General features: G+C 44.3%; 1 protein-coding gene across 1 annotated transcript in view; it reads right to left on the bottom strand.

Moving 5' to 3' along the window:
• The window catches only part of ATRN (attractin), a 145,704-nt gene that overhangs the window by 89,593 nt on the left and 38,375 nt on the right, over window positions 1–17,736 (bottom strand). The window contains 7 exon segments of the mRNA XM_042871122.1: window positions 2,107–2,261; window positions 3,880–4,063; window positions 5,163–5,406; window positions 6,835–6,925; window positions 8,228–8,396; window positions 9,408–9,613; window positions 11,434–11,562. Of these exon segments, the coding sequence (XP_042727056.1) occupies window positions 2,107–2,261; window positions 3,880–4,063; window positions 5,163–5,406; window positions 6,835–6,925; window positions 8,228–8,396; window positions 9,408–9,613; window positions 11,434–11,562 (1,178 nt within the window).

Below are 17,736 nucleotides of genomic sequence, written 5' to 3'. Positions count from 1 at the left end.
TTGTGCTTGTCAAAATACCTCACATACTGAATGTTTCTCAAGTTAAAAACTCAAAATAAAGTTAGCTAAGAGCACACAACAGATTGCACAGGGAGGTGATGCGATATCAAAGAAAGTCAGGGAACAATTCCAGATAGCAAAATAGCACAAGGATGCCAGACTGATCATCAAAGTAATCCATTCACTGGCACATTCCCTTCACAAAACAGGAGTGACATCTCAGCAGACAGTCCTTCCAGGAAAGCAGGTTTACGTGATCACTTCTGGGAATAAATCACCAGAACCCTCATTTCAAGGAATAAGGAGCAGAAGACAGAATGTGATGTGAGTACAGAATGGCGTTTTTTGCCAGTGTGAATTATCTGGATTGTGCATGCATTGCCTTTTATAGAATTTCATCTCCTTTCTTCCTTAAACGCGGCCTGTGGACTCCACATTCACAAATAAATGCTGCCCTCTTCTGGCTGTTCACCCCCACCAAAACCTAATCCTTCCAAATAAAATCCGCTTGCTTGGCTTTATGATTAAATACTACTTACGGGGACATTTATGCTTACAAAGCACACGCAAACAAACTGACATTGCAAACAGCTCAGTGAAGCAATAGAGACAGCCCTCACTTCAAACAAGAGCATACAATGGACGAGTTGAGCTCTAGCAATGTCTGGTGCTTGTTACCATCCAAACAGAGCTTCTTCCTTAACTCAGAGATTAAGAGGGGGAGCGGCTGTTTATGAGGGTGGATGGTGATAGGACAAGGGGGAATGGTTTTCAACTGAGACAGGGGAGGTTTAGGTTGGATATGAGGAGGAAGTTTTTCCCCCAGAGGGTGGTGAGGCACTGGAACAGGTTGCCCAAGGAGGCTGTGGATGCCCCATCCCTGCAGGCATTCAAGGCTGGATGTGGCTCTGGGCAGCCTGGTCTGCTGGTTGGTGACCCTGCACATAGCAGAAGGGTTCAAACTAGATGATCACTGTGGTCCTTTTCAACCCAGGCCATTCTATCTGATTCTAAAGCACACTCAAAACCTCACTACAGCTTTTGGGATGAGACATCAGAAGAATGTGTGTTCTATTCAGGATGTTTTTTAATGTCTAAGGTGGTGTACAAACTGTTGGCCAACAAAACGCTGCTGTATTTGCCTAGAAATCTCTGCAGCAGTTCATTTGCTTGGTAATATGCACTAAGCTAATGTGCTCCTCCTGATTAAACATTCTTCTGCAGTACGCTTAGCAGCATTTGCTCCGATACACCCAGCATGTAAATCAGGCTTCGGGAAGCCGGGTCCTGCACTTCGGCCACAACAACCCCAGGCGACGCTACAGGCTTGGGGCGGTGTGGCTGGAGGACTGCGTAGAGGAAATGGACCTGGGGGTATTGATTGATGCTCGGCTGAACATGAGCCGACAGTGTGCCCAGGTGGCCAAGAAGGCCAATGGCATCCTGGCTTGCATCAGAAACAGCGTTGCAAGCAGGAGCAGAGAGGTGATTGTTCCCCTATATTCAGCACTCGTGAGGCCGCACCTCGAGTACTGCGTCCAGTTTTGGGCCCGTCACTGCAAGAAAGATATTGAGGCCCTGGAATGTGCTCAAAGGAGGACAACAAAGCTGGTGAGGGGTCTGGAACACAGGCCATATGAGGAGAGGCTGAAGGAGCTGGGAATGTTCAGCCTAGAGAAGAGGAGCTCAGGGGAGACCTCATTGCTCTCTATAACTTCCTGAAGGGAGGTTGTAGTGAGCTGGGGGTCGGCCTCTTCTCTCGTGTCATTAGTGATAGGACCAGGGGGAATGGTTTCAAGCTACGGCAGGGGAGATTCAGGCTGGGCATGAGGAAGTATTACTTTTCAGAAAGGGTGGTCAGGCACTGGAATGGATGCCCAGGGAGGTGGTGGAGTCACCGAGCCTGGGGGTGTTCAAGGAAAGACTGGATGTTGTGTTGAGGGACATGGTTTAGTGGGAGCTACTGGGAACAGGTGAACGGTTGGACTGGATGATCTTTTAGGTCTTTTCCAACCTTAGTGATTCTATGATTCTATGATTCTAAGGCAGCTCTTCTAAAATGTCCAGGGATATTTTGTGTTGTTCTTATTTCCCCCAAGAACTTACCGATATCGTAGGCCATAAAATCGGAAGAAAAGCACTTAGCACCGTGGCTCATGGAGGTGTCGTTGTGCGTGTTCCCTCCAAACACCAGCATGGTTCCACTCATTATCACGGCTGTGTGCAAATAGCGGAAAAATCTGCTGTCTTTAAGAATCGTCCTTCAGAAATAGAAAGATAGGGATTAATGAAACTGATAGGTACCTTGCAAAGGCACCAAATAATAAATCCAAGCTGAAGAAGGAAACTGAGAGGTGGAGGGTACTATTTAATTAGTTTCTCTAATGAGATTGAACAACTTTCTCTGCTGACTGTTCGATTCCTCCCGTAATCTCACTCTCATATTCTGATCTGCTCTCCATTTATAGGAGAAATACATCTAGGAAAGCAACCCTCCAAAGACATGGATCTTAATCATCAATTCTTTCCCTAGGGGTTGTGGAGCTTTCACACTAACACAGCTTCGAGCACAGTCAATTAAAACGTGCTGATACGGACACTGTCTGGGGAGACTGCAGTCCAGAAAAATTTATAGTAATCTAAACCATTTCTTTTAAAATCGGGTGTCATTTCTTGCTCAAAACCAACAAAATATTTCAGGGACATCATCTGTGTACTTGCCAAGAGCAGAGCCCTGCAGCTTAGCACCTGCAAAGCTCAACGCCTCACCCACGGTTAAATCAGGGCTGGCGTTAATCGTGTTACCAATGACCTCGCCTTTAATCAGCATCATTAACAGCACTGAACACAAAGGGTCACTGATAAGGATGAGGAGAGGGCTTTTTTTTTGCCCTAACTTACCATGAAATCCATGGAACATCAGAGAGAGTTGGCAGAGCAAGAAACCTACAGATAAGGACAAGCAGACACCGCTAGGTGCCCTGCTGCAGGGTGACTGCTGCCTGCCCTGCCAGCCAACAAGGCTGACAAAACAAACATAAAAGGAAGCTGCTGCTGAATGCTTTGGGCAGATATTGTCCCATTTATGATGTTTTCTGCCTATTCAGCCAGATCTGCCAAGCTGAACGGGAAGAACAAATGAACCAAGACAGGAAGTGTGGTTGTCGCTGCATGTGATTGAGCAGGAAGGCAGATTTTTGGCAATTAGTTACTTCACTCATCAGTAAAAACTCACCAACATCTGTTGCAGAAATACTACTTTAAACTCTCAAAAAAACAGAGGGATAGTGACTCAAAATGACACATGGCCATTCAAATACCAGCCTTCGTATTCACACAGAGCCTTTAAAAATAAATTAAGACAAACACAACACCGACAAAAATGTACTTCACCTCTACAGCTCGAAGCTGTGAAGTTTTGCTATAGCTGTATAATAAAACTCACCTCTGGGCAAAAAGCAATCACAGAAGATGTCAGTTTAGGAAATAAACATTTCAAATAATTACGGGGCCGGAAGAAGATGGGGACGCATAGAAATTCTTGTGTGGGATTAATGCAGAATGAATTACCACTCACTTGATTACAGTAGCCACGTTCATATGCATGGTCTGAAGTGCTGGCAAAAAAATACCATCAAACAGTTTTCCTTTCAGCTTTAATACAATGATAGATGAAAAAGGATTTCTTGGCTTGTTCACAGCCTTGATTATATGTGACTGCATGATTCTCTTGTCATAAAGGGGCATCAAACTTACAGACAAAGGAGCACACTGTCCTGAATGCAAGTAGCTATGTGCAACTGTACCCTTATCACACAACCCATCCTCTTTTCCACTACATACAACAGTGAGATGCATACAGGAACAAGAAGTACTCACCACATCCGGGAATCAACTTCATATCTGTACAGGTCATCTGCTAACCTGTATTTGTTGGCACTGAATGCCTTGTAACCTCCGTGGATATAAATGGATCTTGTATGTGGATCATAAACACTACTGTGACCATACCCTCCCTGTACCAAAGCTCCACTTGTCTGTAAGATGCTCCACGTGTTTGTGGCTGAGAAATGAAAAAAAGTGAGTGACAAAACACAAGTTAATTTACCTCTGTTAGTAACCTATCGACAAATCTGATGATGAAACAAATTGGGTTTCACTTGGCTCAGAATTAGATACCTTCTCTATGATTTGACATCCAAAAATATTCTCCTTCAAGGAGTAAGTATGCTGCGAAGAATTATTGCCAAGTGTTTTTAATTAGACCAGAAAAATCTCGTTTACAGTCACTTATTAAACGTTGCAGACAAGCTAAGTAAATGAGAGATAAAAAGCACAGAAGGAATATATTGCATCTCAGTGACATGAAAATGACAGCACTGCAGCTTGATTCAGAATTGTACCCGAGAGCACTTTTATTTTAAATATTTAAGGCCAGACTGCACAGAAGTTAAGGATGATTATGAAGAGCACTCTAGTTAGAAACTAACATGTGATTAATGACTCTATATTCTTGCTCACTAAAATAACATTTGTTTGGTACGTTCCTTACGTGGTCAGCAGAACAAGGACATGCCTCCAGAGAGCCATTTCTGGCCATTTCTGAGCAGCTGCCTTAGGCAGCACCTCATCTGGAAAGCTTCCTACGCTTCTCCACTGCTAACAGTGGAAATCTCTGCATCCTCAAATCAGTCTGGACTGTTCCCAGTGATATGGGACAAATGGGAGTCCAGAAAGTTATTCTCCTTTTCCCCTAAGGATTCACTAATGACTGCTACAGAGGCTGGGATATTGAGTTAAGTGGATGCTTGGTCTGAATTGTTACATCCATTTTTGTACTCAGAGGAGGCAGAAGTAATTTTGAAAATGTTTGCTTTGCAAGAAAGAGAAAGGAAAATGAATTCAGATGTCTCACAGTTATCCTGCTTCACCTCTCAATTACAGCTTTTTCATCTTCGGGATCCAATAAGCTGTATAAAGCTGCAAGTACATGGCTGTCTGCTCACACAGCTACACAAACACTAAAAGTAGGACTGAATTTCTCATAAATACAACTCCAAGGAGAAGAACGCAGCCACCCCCTGTGTTGCAATCTGGATATGCATCATCTCAGCAATTTCCAAACCAGTTGCTAACAAATGGTAGGTGGGGCCCAAACTCACCTAAGTTGTACTCCTGGACGTTGCTGATGTACCCATAAAGGGGACAGTGCCCAAAGATGACAAGCATGACCACGCTCTCATCCTCCAAGGTGACAATGTGTGCTGAATGGCCAACCACAGCGTACTGCTCCTTGGCTTTTGGTGCTGCCTGAGTCCAGGACTGGCTGGGAATGTTAAACACCCACAGCTGGCTGCTCACATTCCCCGTGGCATCTATTTTTCCACCATACATGTATATGTCATCCTAAAAGAGGAGAGATTTAAAATGAGCCCAATGGGTTTGGCATTTAGGAAACAGCCTGGCAAAAGAGGCAGTTAAGATAGAAAGTGCTTTTGGAATGAAGAGTGCTAGGATAGTTAAACTAGGTTTTATTAATCATGCTTTAAGAGTGAAGCTCCTGAAATCTTCTCTAGTTTTATCTGTGGGTTTCTCCAGATGTCTCACAGTGACTCATGAATACCAAGGGTCCAGAGGTGCCCCACTCTGCTGCTAACAAGATGGTAACCTTGGAAAGGAAAGCTCTACTGCTATAGCTGGTGCTGCTTGGAAAACTGCAGAAAAGAACTGCCTGTCGCTGACAGTGAACATACTACAGTGTCTGACTTCCAACAGTTATCCTTTTTCACACAGAGGTGGTGAGGCACTGGAACAGGTTGCCCAAGGAGGCTGTGGATGCCCCGTCCCTGCAGGTAGGTATTCAAGGCCAGGCTGGATGTGGCTCTGGGCAGCCTGGTCTGCTGGTTGGTGACCCTGCACACAGCAAGGGGTTGAAACTGGATGAGCATTGTGGCCCTTTTCAACCCAGGCCATTCTGTGATTCTGTTTCTATCCTCAGAACATGCACTGATAACTTGCAGCCAGGGATTCCCATCTTTCTCAGTTTTTTTCCAGGGTTCTGTTTGTGGATGGTGCTGTCTGGACTTTTTCAAGTTTTTTAAATTACGTTTAATATGAGCTTCCATTGCAATAAGCTGCTTAACAATCTAAAAAATCAAGGATCAACAAAGTGATAGGTCACTTTATTCTCAAATGAACCAGCAAGCCAAAGACCTGGCCATTCTGCTCTCACGTGGTCTGCACCCACAGGAAGATACTGCAGGTGAGAAATGAGGTAAGAAATGGTCAAATCTATTTATTTTAGATGCTGGAAGAAAAGATTCATGGATCTACTGCAAAACAGACTCCAAAAATCCCTAATTCACCAGCTCTCCTACTGTGCTTTGGACAACAGATGCTTCAAAACCAGACCCTTGGGAGCTCACAGCAATCGTGTGGTCTACACAAAAGGCAACTGGGAAACTGGCTGGATGTGGCTCTGGGCAGCCTGCTCCAGTGGCTGGCAACCCTGCACACAGCAGGGGGGTTGAAACTAGATGATCATTGTGAACCTTTTCAACTCAGGCCACTCTATGATTCTACGAACCAGGTGAACTCCAATAAACCCCAACCATCACACACATCTTACAAGCCTCAGAATGTCTGAGAAAAGTGGGAAAGGAGGAACACACGAGCAAAGGCACTACAGCCTCCTAGGACCCCAAGCCAAGGATTCCCTGCAGTGCACAGACTGCATTACCCATGGACAAATCCTGGAAGGAGAAGTTTCTCCCAAAGCAAGACTGAGCTGTGGAAAGGGATGGGTAGGGTTGGGATGAAAAGCACTGAACATACCTTATGTAGTGCCAGTGAATGACCGTATCTCATCTCTACTGAGTTCACAGTGCTGTTCAGTGGAAGCCACTCTTCAGAAATAAGATCATACCTGTGTAGTAAAAATGGAAAAGATTTCCAGAGAAGTTTGATAGCAAGTTGAGAAAATTCGTGTTTGTTCTTTCTAGGGGTTGGAAATTCTTTTATTTTACAGAAGTCCTATCAAGATTTCAGCATACACCAAGTATGCACACACACTGCTTATGGATTAAAAAACAAAATCCCATCAAGTCTACTCAGCATCCACATCTTGATTGGCTTTACCCTGAGTTTTCCTTTCCTGCAGAACCAAGAGATGATGCACTGCCTCTATGCTATAACTTACAACAGATGATCCATCCCAAAGAGTAGAAAAAGGTTACTCGAAGCCCAGGTAAATTCCAATTACTTGATAAAAATAAAACTGCCACTGTTAGAAGGCACTTTTAATTATGTCTTTGTCATTCAAGCTTATTTTTTCAGAGAACTTGAAATAAGATAAAAACTCTACCCTGAAAATGGCCTCTGGCTTTTCAGATAAACGAATGAACTATATTTGCCAGACTTACAGCTGTGCAAGATAAAATAATCTCTGAGAAAGTCTTTAATGAAGGCACAGGTTATCAGTTGAAAAATCAGGCATGACTTTGAAAAAGCAAACCATGAATGTAATCTGCAACTATTTTACAAGAATGTACACATTTGCAGCTGCCCTGTAACTCCTGCTAAATAAAAGCACAGCTCTGACTTCGGTCAATGGAAGCGAAAAACTTAGTTTTTGCCTGGATCTCCCACAATGACATCCAGTTCAAGAGAAAGCCTGAACGTGTTTTTATGGGGCATTCCAATGAGGAACCACAATTATTGTTTGGTATCCTAGCTAACGTTCAGTATCCCAAACAGTCTGCATGAATGGCATCATCCTAAGTGCCATTCCCAGTTTGGTATCCCATTCCCTACGCATAAACAGTCACATCCCCAGGAATCATTGTGTCTTCATGAAGGAATCAAACACTGAATACAGACAGACACAACATAAGGAAGGGCTAATAAAACAGAAGCAAAACTGGATTGCAAGGCTAGATGTAATTTACAAACCAGCTTACAAAACATACAGTAAACAGCTGAATGCTGTCACAAGCAGATGAACCAAAAACTCACAGAGCAACAGAAACTTACACTTTTCTTCTCCAATATTGCCTACTTTATCAGCATTTTCCCACACCTCCAACCTTGAGTTTAAGTTTTATTACTGTTATTTCCCCTTGGACATGGAGCATAAGCCAAAGCACAGCGTGTCAGGTAGCATTTTCTAAAAATAATTCTCAGATCTCTGTTTTTGTGCTTAGATTCTGTTATTGGGGTTTATACTCACGCTAAAACCTTCTGAGTGTCAGAATGATTGAAGACGTAGCCTCCAACAATCCACATTTTATTGTCGTGGATGACGGTTTTGTGAGATGCTCTAGGAAGTTTTGGAAGAGAATATTCCTCACGGGTCCAAAACGACCGATTTGCAGGAACGGGAATTGAACAGCCAGGACCTAGGAAACAGTTTTAGAAGTTAAGCAAATGCTTTCCAAAGTCAGCATTTCAGCTAGAGGTCAGTATCCCGCACACTGGTGGCAAAGAGCACGGCCTGGTGGAAGTTGTGCTCATCAGAAATGATCTACAATGGATACGATGTGAAGGGACTTCTGTGATGGAACCACAACCACATACTACAAGAGGCTGTAGAAGGAAAAAGCAGATCCAGACCAGGCAAAGCTGTGATGAAGCAAAGCAGACACCCAGCTCTGTTCTCTGCCCCTGTGATGATAGGGAAATGGTGCAGACCCCTTCCCACTCGACAACGCAAGGCCGTCTATCTCCCACCACCTTTCTGCCTGCCATGTATCCTCAAGAGCCCCAACACTCAAGGGTCATACAGCACTGTTTGCTGTCTTTCCTGCTTTTTGTTCCTCCCCTTTCCAGCGCCATGTTTTTTATGAACTGTTCACTTCTTGTTTTATCTATATTTCTGCTGCTCTTAAAGCAGCTTCACTGCCAGGGTTCCCTTCAGAGCTACTTCCTACTCTGTGGGACCCCATTAAGAGCCACAAAAGAGGAAAGTTTGGAGAAGCCACACAATATCCCAAGTTGGAAGGGACCCATAAGGATCACTGAGTCCAACTAGAGGACCCACAGAATTTCATCCACGCTTCAGATCCTCACAAAACAATCAAAAAAAGCAGCACACGGTGGCCAATTTGGATCTTCCAGCTCCCCGAGGCTTAAAGGTTGTGGGTGGATCAGTTCTGATTATTATTTTTTTAATTACTGTTCTCAAATTTCATTTTAATCTGATGCTTGCACACGTCAAGTTGGCAACTTTGCATGGTAGCACAGCTGCTAACAAGAACTTCTTCCCAACAATCTGTTAATAGGAGAAGCTGGATGGAAGCTTGATTTTCTTCCCAGTTAAAGCATAAACATTTGTCAAGAACAGTCTCAAACACTTCCAAGAACCACATACATCCTCTTAACAAGAGGTTCTTCACAATATTCAGACTTACCTTGCCAGCCTGCAGAGCAAACACATGCTTTAGTATCATTGAAGTTGCAAAATCCCCTCTCTGGTGCCCCACAGTCATCTGTGCAGTAGGGAATATCACAAGCTTCTCCCTTCCAGTATTTGGCACATTCACATTCAAGAGCATTGCTGCTGCTGTTGAGCTTGCACTCTCCTCGGCCAGAGCAATTATTGGGACACGTATTGAAACTGCAAACATCAGGGAAAGAAGGTTCATCAGTAATGAAACAGGCTCCCCTTATTAACTAGTACAAGAGTGATGCTGAACAGAAGCTAATACAGCAGCTCAGTTGTTTGTTAATAAGCAAACCAAGAATCATCTGGAGTTCGATGCGATGGACCTGCATTTGTTCTGTACCTATAACGTGCAGAGCTGCCCCACTTCATGAGTTAAACCTATGTAAAATGACCAGGGTGACTTTTAGCCAGTTGTAATGCTAACAGATTGCCTCAAAATCCCCAACAGTAAGTGAAGAATTCCATCAGCACACAAGGCTTTGGTGGTGGCTCTGCAGTGTAGGCTTAAGCTGCTCACATTCAGATGCTGTTCTAGGATCTGTTTATACAATGAACACGCTTGAGACGAATCCCAAGCCAAAGGTGTGTTTCTTCTGAATAATTTCTAATTCTATAACTTTGGCAATTTAACTGAGGCAAAATCAGACACATTCTTGTTGAGGACCCAAAGGGTCAACTCAAGGACTGCCCAAAAACTCAAGGACTACTTCTCAGTATTCTTACTGTCAAGCAACAGGTGAATCACTGGTTCAAGCCCATGATTTCACAATATCTGCCTCCAGTAGTAACTCTAAAGACCATTAAACTCAAAAGAAATAAATCATTACTCCTCAAAAACATTAAGAGGAAATCTAGTAACTAGAACTGACAGGAGAAAAACATACAAAACTGTACCTGAAGATGGTTTGAAATCATCAAGAGAAGAGTTAAAGTCACATTAAGAAGTTATAGAGAAAATTATAAAGGCAGATTACGCTCGGAGAGAACTTCATAGAATTTCAGAATGTTATCAGTTGGAAGGGACCTTTAAAGGCCATCTGGTCCAACTCCCCTGCAATGAACAGGGATGCCTACAGCTACAGCTTCACCACCATCGCATCAGTGCAATGCTGACGGCTGGCAGTAGATGGTGTCATGGTTTATGGTATCAGCCAACCTTTCAAAATGAACTGCTTCAGCTCCCGTGTTTCAGGCAACAGGGCAAAAGCTCATTTCCTTCTGGATGCCCCACGTTTTTCAAACAGTTGACTGCATTTTGAAGTGCTTAAAAAGGAGGAAAGCACCAAAACTGGCTTCAAAACTGAGCGACCTCACTTTAGTTGGTTGTGACCGAGGACTTTGCAGCTGGTTGTTTCTGAAGACAGAGCTAAAAACTTCTTAAATTTACACCCAAATTAAAGTCTCCTGGTGCAGCACATATGTCATTTGTATGAGCATATGTATATGTTTCCTATTTTAAATATGAAACAAACAAAAAAACCCAAAACAGAACAAAACCATTCTTGAATAAGAAGTCAGATTCAGCCATTCAGTCCAATTAAAAGCAGAGTTCCATGGTTAACTGCTGAAGGGTTCTCAGTAATAGGTCCCATCCAGTGTCCCAAGTGAAATGCAGGCACTAAAGCAAAAGCATTTCTGTGCAGAAGCATCTCTGCAAAATGCATAAGGACACACAATATATCAGTTCTGCCTGCCTGAATACGATCACATAAAATCTAATCATATAAAATAAATACTACGATGTCCTTTCTGAGCAAACATTTGCCCACACTCACAATTGACAACTGAAGCTGACGCTGAGCACATTACAGTTATTAGCCAGTGTAAGAGTATAATAAAGATAGAATCTAAATTCAAGTATCTGCTCGTAATTACATGCTTCAGTGGCAATTGCTTTTTCCAAGACAAGATTGAGGGAAGAGGAAACCTCCTTCTGCTCAACCTGCAACATTTATGCAATGTACAAATCACTTTGGAGTGGTACCACTTACTTATACGTGATGTTAAACCCTGTCAAATTATAAGCAGCATCACTGAAGAAATGCAGAAGAGCATATCCAGAAGTAGCTACAACTTCTGGGACCGTTTCATTGCTGTCCTTCTCAGGAACAATCAGACCACTGCAAAAGAGGAAAAGAAAAAAAGGTAGAAATGAAACAAAAGGGAGCAAAACAACGAGAGCAAACACAGTACGCATATAGGTATGAATAGAAAATTGAAACCAAAAGTATTTATTTGCATCTATTTCAAGTATAACGAATTTGCATACAGTAATTACCATTTTCACAGGGCAGTTATTAGACAGGTTTTCTTCAACAGAGCTCCTTAAACATTTCAAAAGAAAATACATCAAACTTGTGAGCACACTCCAACAAACCCATTCCAAATGAACTAAGAACACACAAGACCTCTCAGAAAGAGAAAACTGCATTCCACAGGGACCAGTTTATTAACACATGTCTTAATTATGTGCCAAACAGAGGCCACGTTACCGACCAAAGAGTCCTAACAAATCTCAGGGCACTGAAAACAGCATTACCACTGCTGTCAGCACGCGTGATTTCGGCATGAAAGAAGGAATGACTGAAGAAGGAATGCAAATAGAAAACCCTGAAGTAGCCAAGTGGGTTCCCCTGAAAGATAAATGTACAATAAAAGTGTTCGGTTTGAGTAACCCTGAAGCTGTCTGCAATCATTGCTTTCCTATACCTATAAAAACCTACTTTCCTCTCTTGCTATTCTCCAACAGTTTAAACAGGATCTGTTCCTGAAACAAGGTGACACATTTCAAGGCAGAAATGAATGTCACAGAAGCACAGAACCCGCTGTACCAAGCCAAATGACAGGACTGTCAAACCAGGCATCTCCCTCTAAGCAAATCCTTGGGAAAGACTGCAACAAATGAAGCAAGCACAGAGCATGCTGGTGGTGTAGTTATCCAGCTGCTGGAAACCCACAGTTGAGGCACTTTCTGACCTGCAGAATGCAATCTATTTGCTCTTTCTTTGCCTGGATCATCTGCAGCAGGCAGATCAGCAATTCAACTCTGCAGTGATAGAGGGAAGCCCTTGCTGGCTTCACATCTGCTTGGGCTTCTCCACTGTGAGAAGTCAGTATAACCACCCTCACTCACCACTTTCTGCCACCTCCTGTTGTGTAGAGCTCTATCTGACTCATCCATTCTTCCCGTCCTTTTGAACCTGAAAGGCTGCCACACTCCTTATCCCCATCTCATCCTTTGATTTCATGCTTCTGATCAACCCCAACAGCCTTCCAAGTTCTGTCAGATCCTTCCAGTTTGAGGAGAGAGGTGGACAGAAATGAGGATGGTGGCCAAGACCATTTATCTCAATGCGACAGGTGATGGGACACAAGGAAATGCTCTCAAAATGCACCACACTGGAGAGAGGGGCGAATTTCTTCACTGAATGGTCAAGAATAGGAGCAGGCTGCCCAGGGAAGTAGTGGTGTCCCCAGCCCTGAAGGCATTCAAGACATGTGCCAATGAAGGACATGGCATAGGGATGGGACTCCACGGGTCACACTGATGCTTGGACTTGCTGCTCTTGAAGGTCTTTTCCAGCCTAGATAAGTCTTTGATTCTATTCAAGCAGGCACAGTACAGTTTTATAGAATATACTTCTAAATACTTGAAGTAAACCAGCAAGAGTAAATGTCTCTTGAAAAAAAATGAACCACTCACAATTTACCTATTGCACAAAATAGCTTCTATCTGAAAGGGAATGTTTATCCCTCTTTTAACAGAAGCCTGACACCCATAAAACAAGGTTAATTCCTCCCTTACACAAGACACAAGAGCAGTCATAACTCTGAAGGTCTATTGAATCTTTTTTTAATCCTTTACCTAAGCAAAGTATATTATCTACAACCACCTATTAATAGCTGGCTGCTATTTTTCTTACACAGAAGTAATTTCCCCCCCAGTCTCCGTCCTGTTTCCATCAAAGGCCAAGCCCAAGCTTTCTGAAAGCAGAGCCTCCAATATTGCACAAATATGGGGTCCTAGAAAAGCAGAATCCAGCTTGCACTCCAGGGATCCTGCACATCCAGGGGCAAGAGCAGCTAAAAGCAAGGATGAAAAGAGTCTTTCCCCTTAAAAGATCTTATTTTTCCTCGTTCCAGAGTTATTCAGAACAGGGAGCTTTGAAGATGGCTGCTGGCACAGGTTAAGTGCATTTCTGCACCTACGGAAAGAACCCACAGCTGACCACAGCAACCCATTCACATCACCTGTAAAACACTTTTTGTGACCTAAATTTTTCTGTGCCTGTAATACAATACAATGATGTGCTTGCAGAGATCCCGACTGAAGGCTTTTGCTGTACAACGGGGGGGGGTGTTTGCCCTACAAATGCCAGAGGCACATTACCTATGTCAGAGTAAATATCCAGCCTGCACAACGGCCCTTTCTGCACAAGTCATCCCACTGACCCAACCTCATGCTTCGTTTCACCAACGTGCCATAATGATGCTGTGACCTCACCCCGTGTTTTGGCTAAACAACGGCAGCACATGTGCAGATATGGAGCTCAATGCGTATTTCCTTGTGAGGAGGCCAATTATTTTTCCCTTTCAGATCTCAAGGATACAGGATTAAAAGGCAAAACGCACTGCTTTTTTCTATGTGCATCAGAGGTGCCGGCTTCGTTCTGAAATTTCAGACTTCTGATCTGCAGATGATCTCTCCCAAAAGGCCGTCTCCCAGAATATCAAAGAACAAAAAGCCTAATAAACTTCTCTTTGCTGTTTGCTTCATATACAGTTTTCCTTTGTAATGCAAACTGTAGGACAGCACGCCTCCACCGCAGGAAAACAGACACCTGAATAGAATTGAGGGAAAGGCAAACTACAGCTCGGGGACCAAAAACTCCTTTGTTCTGTTTTATTCTCCTTTGGTCTCATCCTTGCAACATATATCCCTGATACGACGCAGGAATTCAGCTGGAAGGCCCTGCAGCAGGGAGAGCAAAGCAGCAAACACCAACCAAAAGACAGAACAAACAGCAGGAATGAAAGCACACGCTATCCCCCTCAAACCATCTTCTCTAATAATATAAATGCTAGGCTTGTGTTGGTCATTTTCTCTTAGAAATCTCACTTTGGGGATTTGCTTGGTAAGAAGGCAAGTACCTCCACAGCATTAGTTCTCCTTGTTCCTTCCTTCCTCACTACCTTTTTTTGCTTCCCTGAAGACAAAGAGCACGAGGGACGTTCCCTGTGTGCTGGTGGCACTTCCGAGGCACAGACAGACAGATAAGGAAAGCAATCGTGTTTTACGTTGCTACACGGGTATTGAGTGGTGGAGTGAGATTCAAATGAATGACCTGTGTGATTTATCCCACCTGCACAAGTTTAACACTGGAACAGGCTGCCCAGAGAGGCTGCAGAATCTTCTTCTATGGAGATATTCAAGACCCATCTGGATGCTGACCTTTATGACCCATCGTAGGGAATTGCTTTAGCAGGGGGTTGGTCATCTCTTTGAGGTCCTTTCCAACCCTTAGGAAAAAAATCCTGCAGGCACAATCTGAATAACAGCTTATGGAAAACTTCCCTTAAACAACAATCCAGAATCTCTCGGGCTCTGGCCAAGATCATTCTGTTTCACAACACGCCATTTCCATTTGCTTTTGAAAGCTGCAGACCATTTCGCAACCACCACTACTCCAAAGCAAACAAATACTCCTACTCAGCCAAGCTGCCCAATGGCACTGCTTCTTAGAAGCTGTAAGGCAAGCCCCTGTTTTGGCCCGAAACACTTCCATTTGCTGCGCACTGGACTTGTTGAGTCAGTGAAAACAACAGTAGGGCACCCAACTTCGCCATCACCCCACACCGTGCCTTGATCTCTTTCCCTGCACCACACACCAATAGGAATTAGCTAAAATGAAGGGCATCTCCTTCCTTCTTTTTCCTTCATTTGCTATGGTAGCAGGATGAGGAGCACGGATTCACCCTTCACCCTCGAGACAGAACCTGCCAGGAAGGCAGAGATGAAAAGCCTTAGCAAGGAGGAAGATGGGAGCTGTGTACAGAGAGGGGGGAATGCAGGATTCACATCACAGGGAAGCAGAAGGATGAAGGCGACACCAAAACTTGATGGCATGTTGGCTTCTCAGTCTCCTGACACAGAGTGCAAAATCATTCTTTTTAGTTTATCTGGGTACATGTGTGCAAAACTGCACCTTATTAAAGCACTCCCCGTGCGTTAGCCATGCTCCCAACAGCAAAAAAACAAGCGTAAAATAAACAAACCCAAAATAGAAGTTACAGCAGATTAAAAATAAATCAATGCCAACAGAAAACGGGGGAGGAGGATAAGGAAACAGATCTCAAGTTTCTGTTCTTAAAGGAAAAGCTAACGTGCTTGTGCGAGGAGATGACTCCCAGAAGTGGGCTCTTCAGCAAAGCTGGTACAACACCAATTACCAAAAACCAATCCAACTGATTACTGAGAGCTGGCAACAACCAAAGCAAGCCTATTTCTTGAAAGCATCTTCCCTGTTTCATTAAGGACAGCAATAAGCACTGCTGCTGCAGCGCCTGCAAGGGGCACACAGCATCGGTGGCACTGAGGGATGTGGACAGTGGGCACAGTGAGGCTGAGTTGGGGACCACAGTGGCCTTTTCCACTCCAGAGACATTCTGATTGAGCAAATCACACTTATTCAAAGCATCAGCTGCCTCACAGGCAGCATACAGGGTAACCGCCAGTGAGGGACATTGTGCAGCAGGTCAATTAATGCTTGCAAGCAACACAACACAACTGAGTGCAGGGTGTGAGCAGGGTTTGCAGAGCGGTTCAGGAAGGGTGCTGAGGACAAAGCAGAAGAAAGCACGAGCATTTACACGTGCCTGTGGCAGCAATACGAGTTATGATTAATGGCACTGAAAGAGAGGCTTGGGGGAGTGGAAGGAAAACAAACCTTAACACAGGAGTGGGGTCAGAGGAGACGCAACATGCGTGCACAGTGAAGGAGGAGAAGCGAAGAACAGGAAGTTTCTAACTAATGTGCTGAGGGAAGTGGAACCAAGAGGTCTCATGAGACTGTACTGGTTCCAACTTGAGGTCCCCAGCACAAAACAGACTGGAGCACGTCCAGCCAGTGACCAATCTGATGGCCAGGGGCCAAACAGATGAGGAAGGCAGAATCACAGAATGGCTGGGGTTGAAGGGACCTCAAAGATCATCAGTTCCAACCCCTTGCTGCACATGGGGTTGCAAAGCACTAAATCAGACACTAAATCAGGTTGTCCAGGGCCCCATCCAACTTGTCCTGGCTTTGGGTTAGGGCCTTGAATGTCCCTTCCAACGCAACCATCCCATGTTCTGACTCAAGCTGGGTTTGGCAGTGCCACATCTGACGGGCAGCAGCCAGAGAAAGGGGACTGCTCCCATGTGAGGATGGCAGGGCAGCTCACAGGCAGCAATGTCCGTGGGGCAGCCAGTGCCATCTGTCAGTGCTGTCGCTGTGACCATCCATCTGTGCCCAACACCACAGCGAGGTGCTTCGGGGCGGCCAAAGGTCTTGCAGAAAGAGGTCGTTGTGAGCAGGAAGAACACAGCATGCTGACCAGCCCAAAACAAAGGTAAATGCTCAAGAGCAGCTCCAGTAAACGTTTAACATGGAGTGAAAAATAACAGCAACGAAGTTCACAGATGACAGAGTGTATGCTATTCAGATTTCACCATTCAGTGCTGATGAGAACACTGGATTTTAATCAGCTCCCTGCTCCTTTATTGTGTATCTGAAGCAAAATATTTAAACAGCATTACGTTGCCTATGATTGCCACTATAAACCAGCAAATGCATTTTTGACAACGCTTCATGGAAGCAAAGCTTAGCATGGTACAGGATGGGACCACCCCACACACTCAGGCTACAAGGAGTTCAGTAAAGAGTTGATGGCAGATATTCTACATACATGTTTGTGGCAGAGGAATTTGGAGCTCTTGGAGTAGGTCCAGAGGAGGGCAATAAGATGATCAGAGGGCTGGAGCAGCTCTGCTGTGAGGAAAGGTTGAGGGAACTGGGCTTGTTGAGCTTGGAGAAGAGAAGGCTCTGGGGAGACCTCACTATGGCCTTCCATGCTTGAAGGGAGCTTATGAACAGGAGGGGGAACGGCTGTTTATGAGTGAGGATGGTGACAGGACAAGGGGGAATGGTTTTAAACTGAAACAGGGGAGGTTTAGGTTGGATATTAGGAGGAAGTTTTTCACCCAGAGGGTGGTGAGGCACTGGAACAGGTTGCCCAAGGAGGCTGTGGATGCC

This window comes from Lagopus leucura, unplaced genomic scaffold (assembly GCF_019238085.1).
Source record: "Lagopus leucura isolate 7727_CA_CO unplaced genomic scaffold, USGS_WTPT01 Super-Scaffold_100004, whole genome shotgun sequence".
NCBI lineage: Eukaryota > Metazoa > Chordata > Aves > Galliformes > Phasianidae > Lagopus > Lagopus leucura.
Note: the sequence above shows the minus strand (reverse complement) of the source record. Positions and strands in the feature narration are given on the sequence as shown.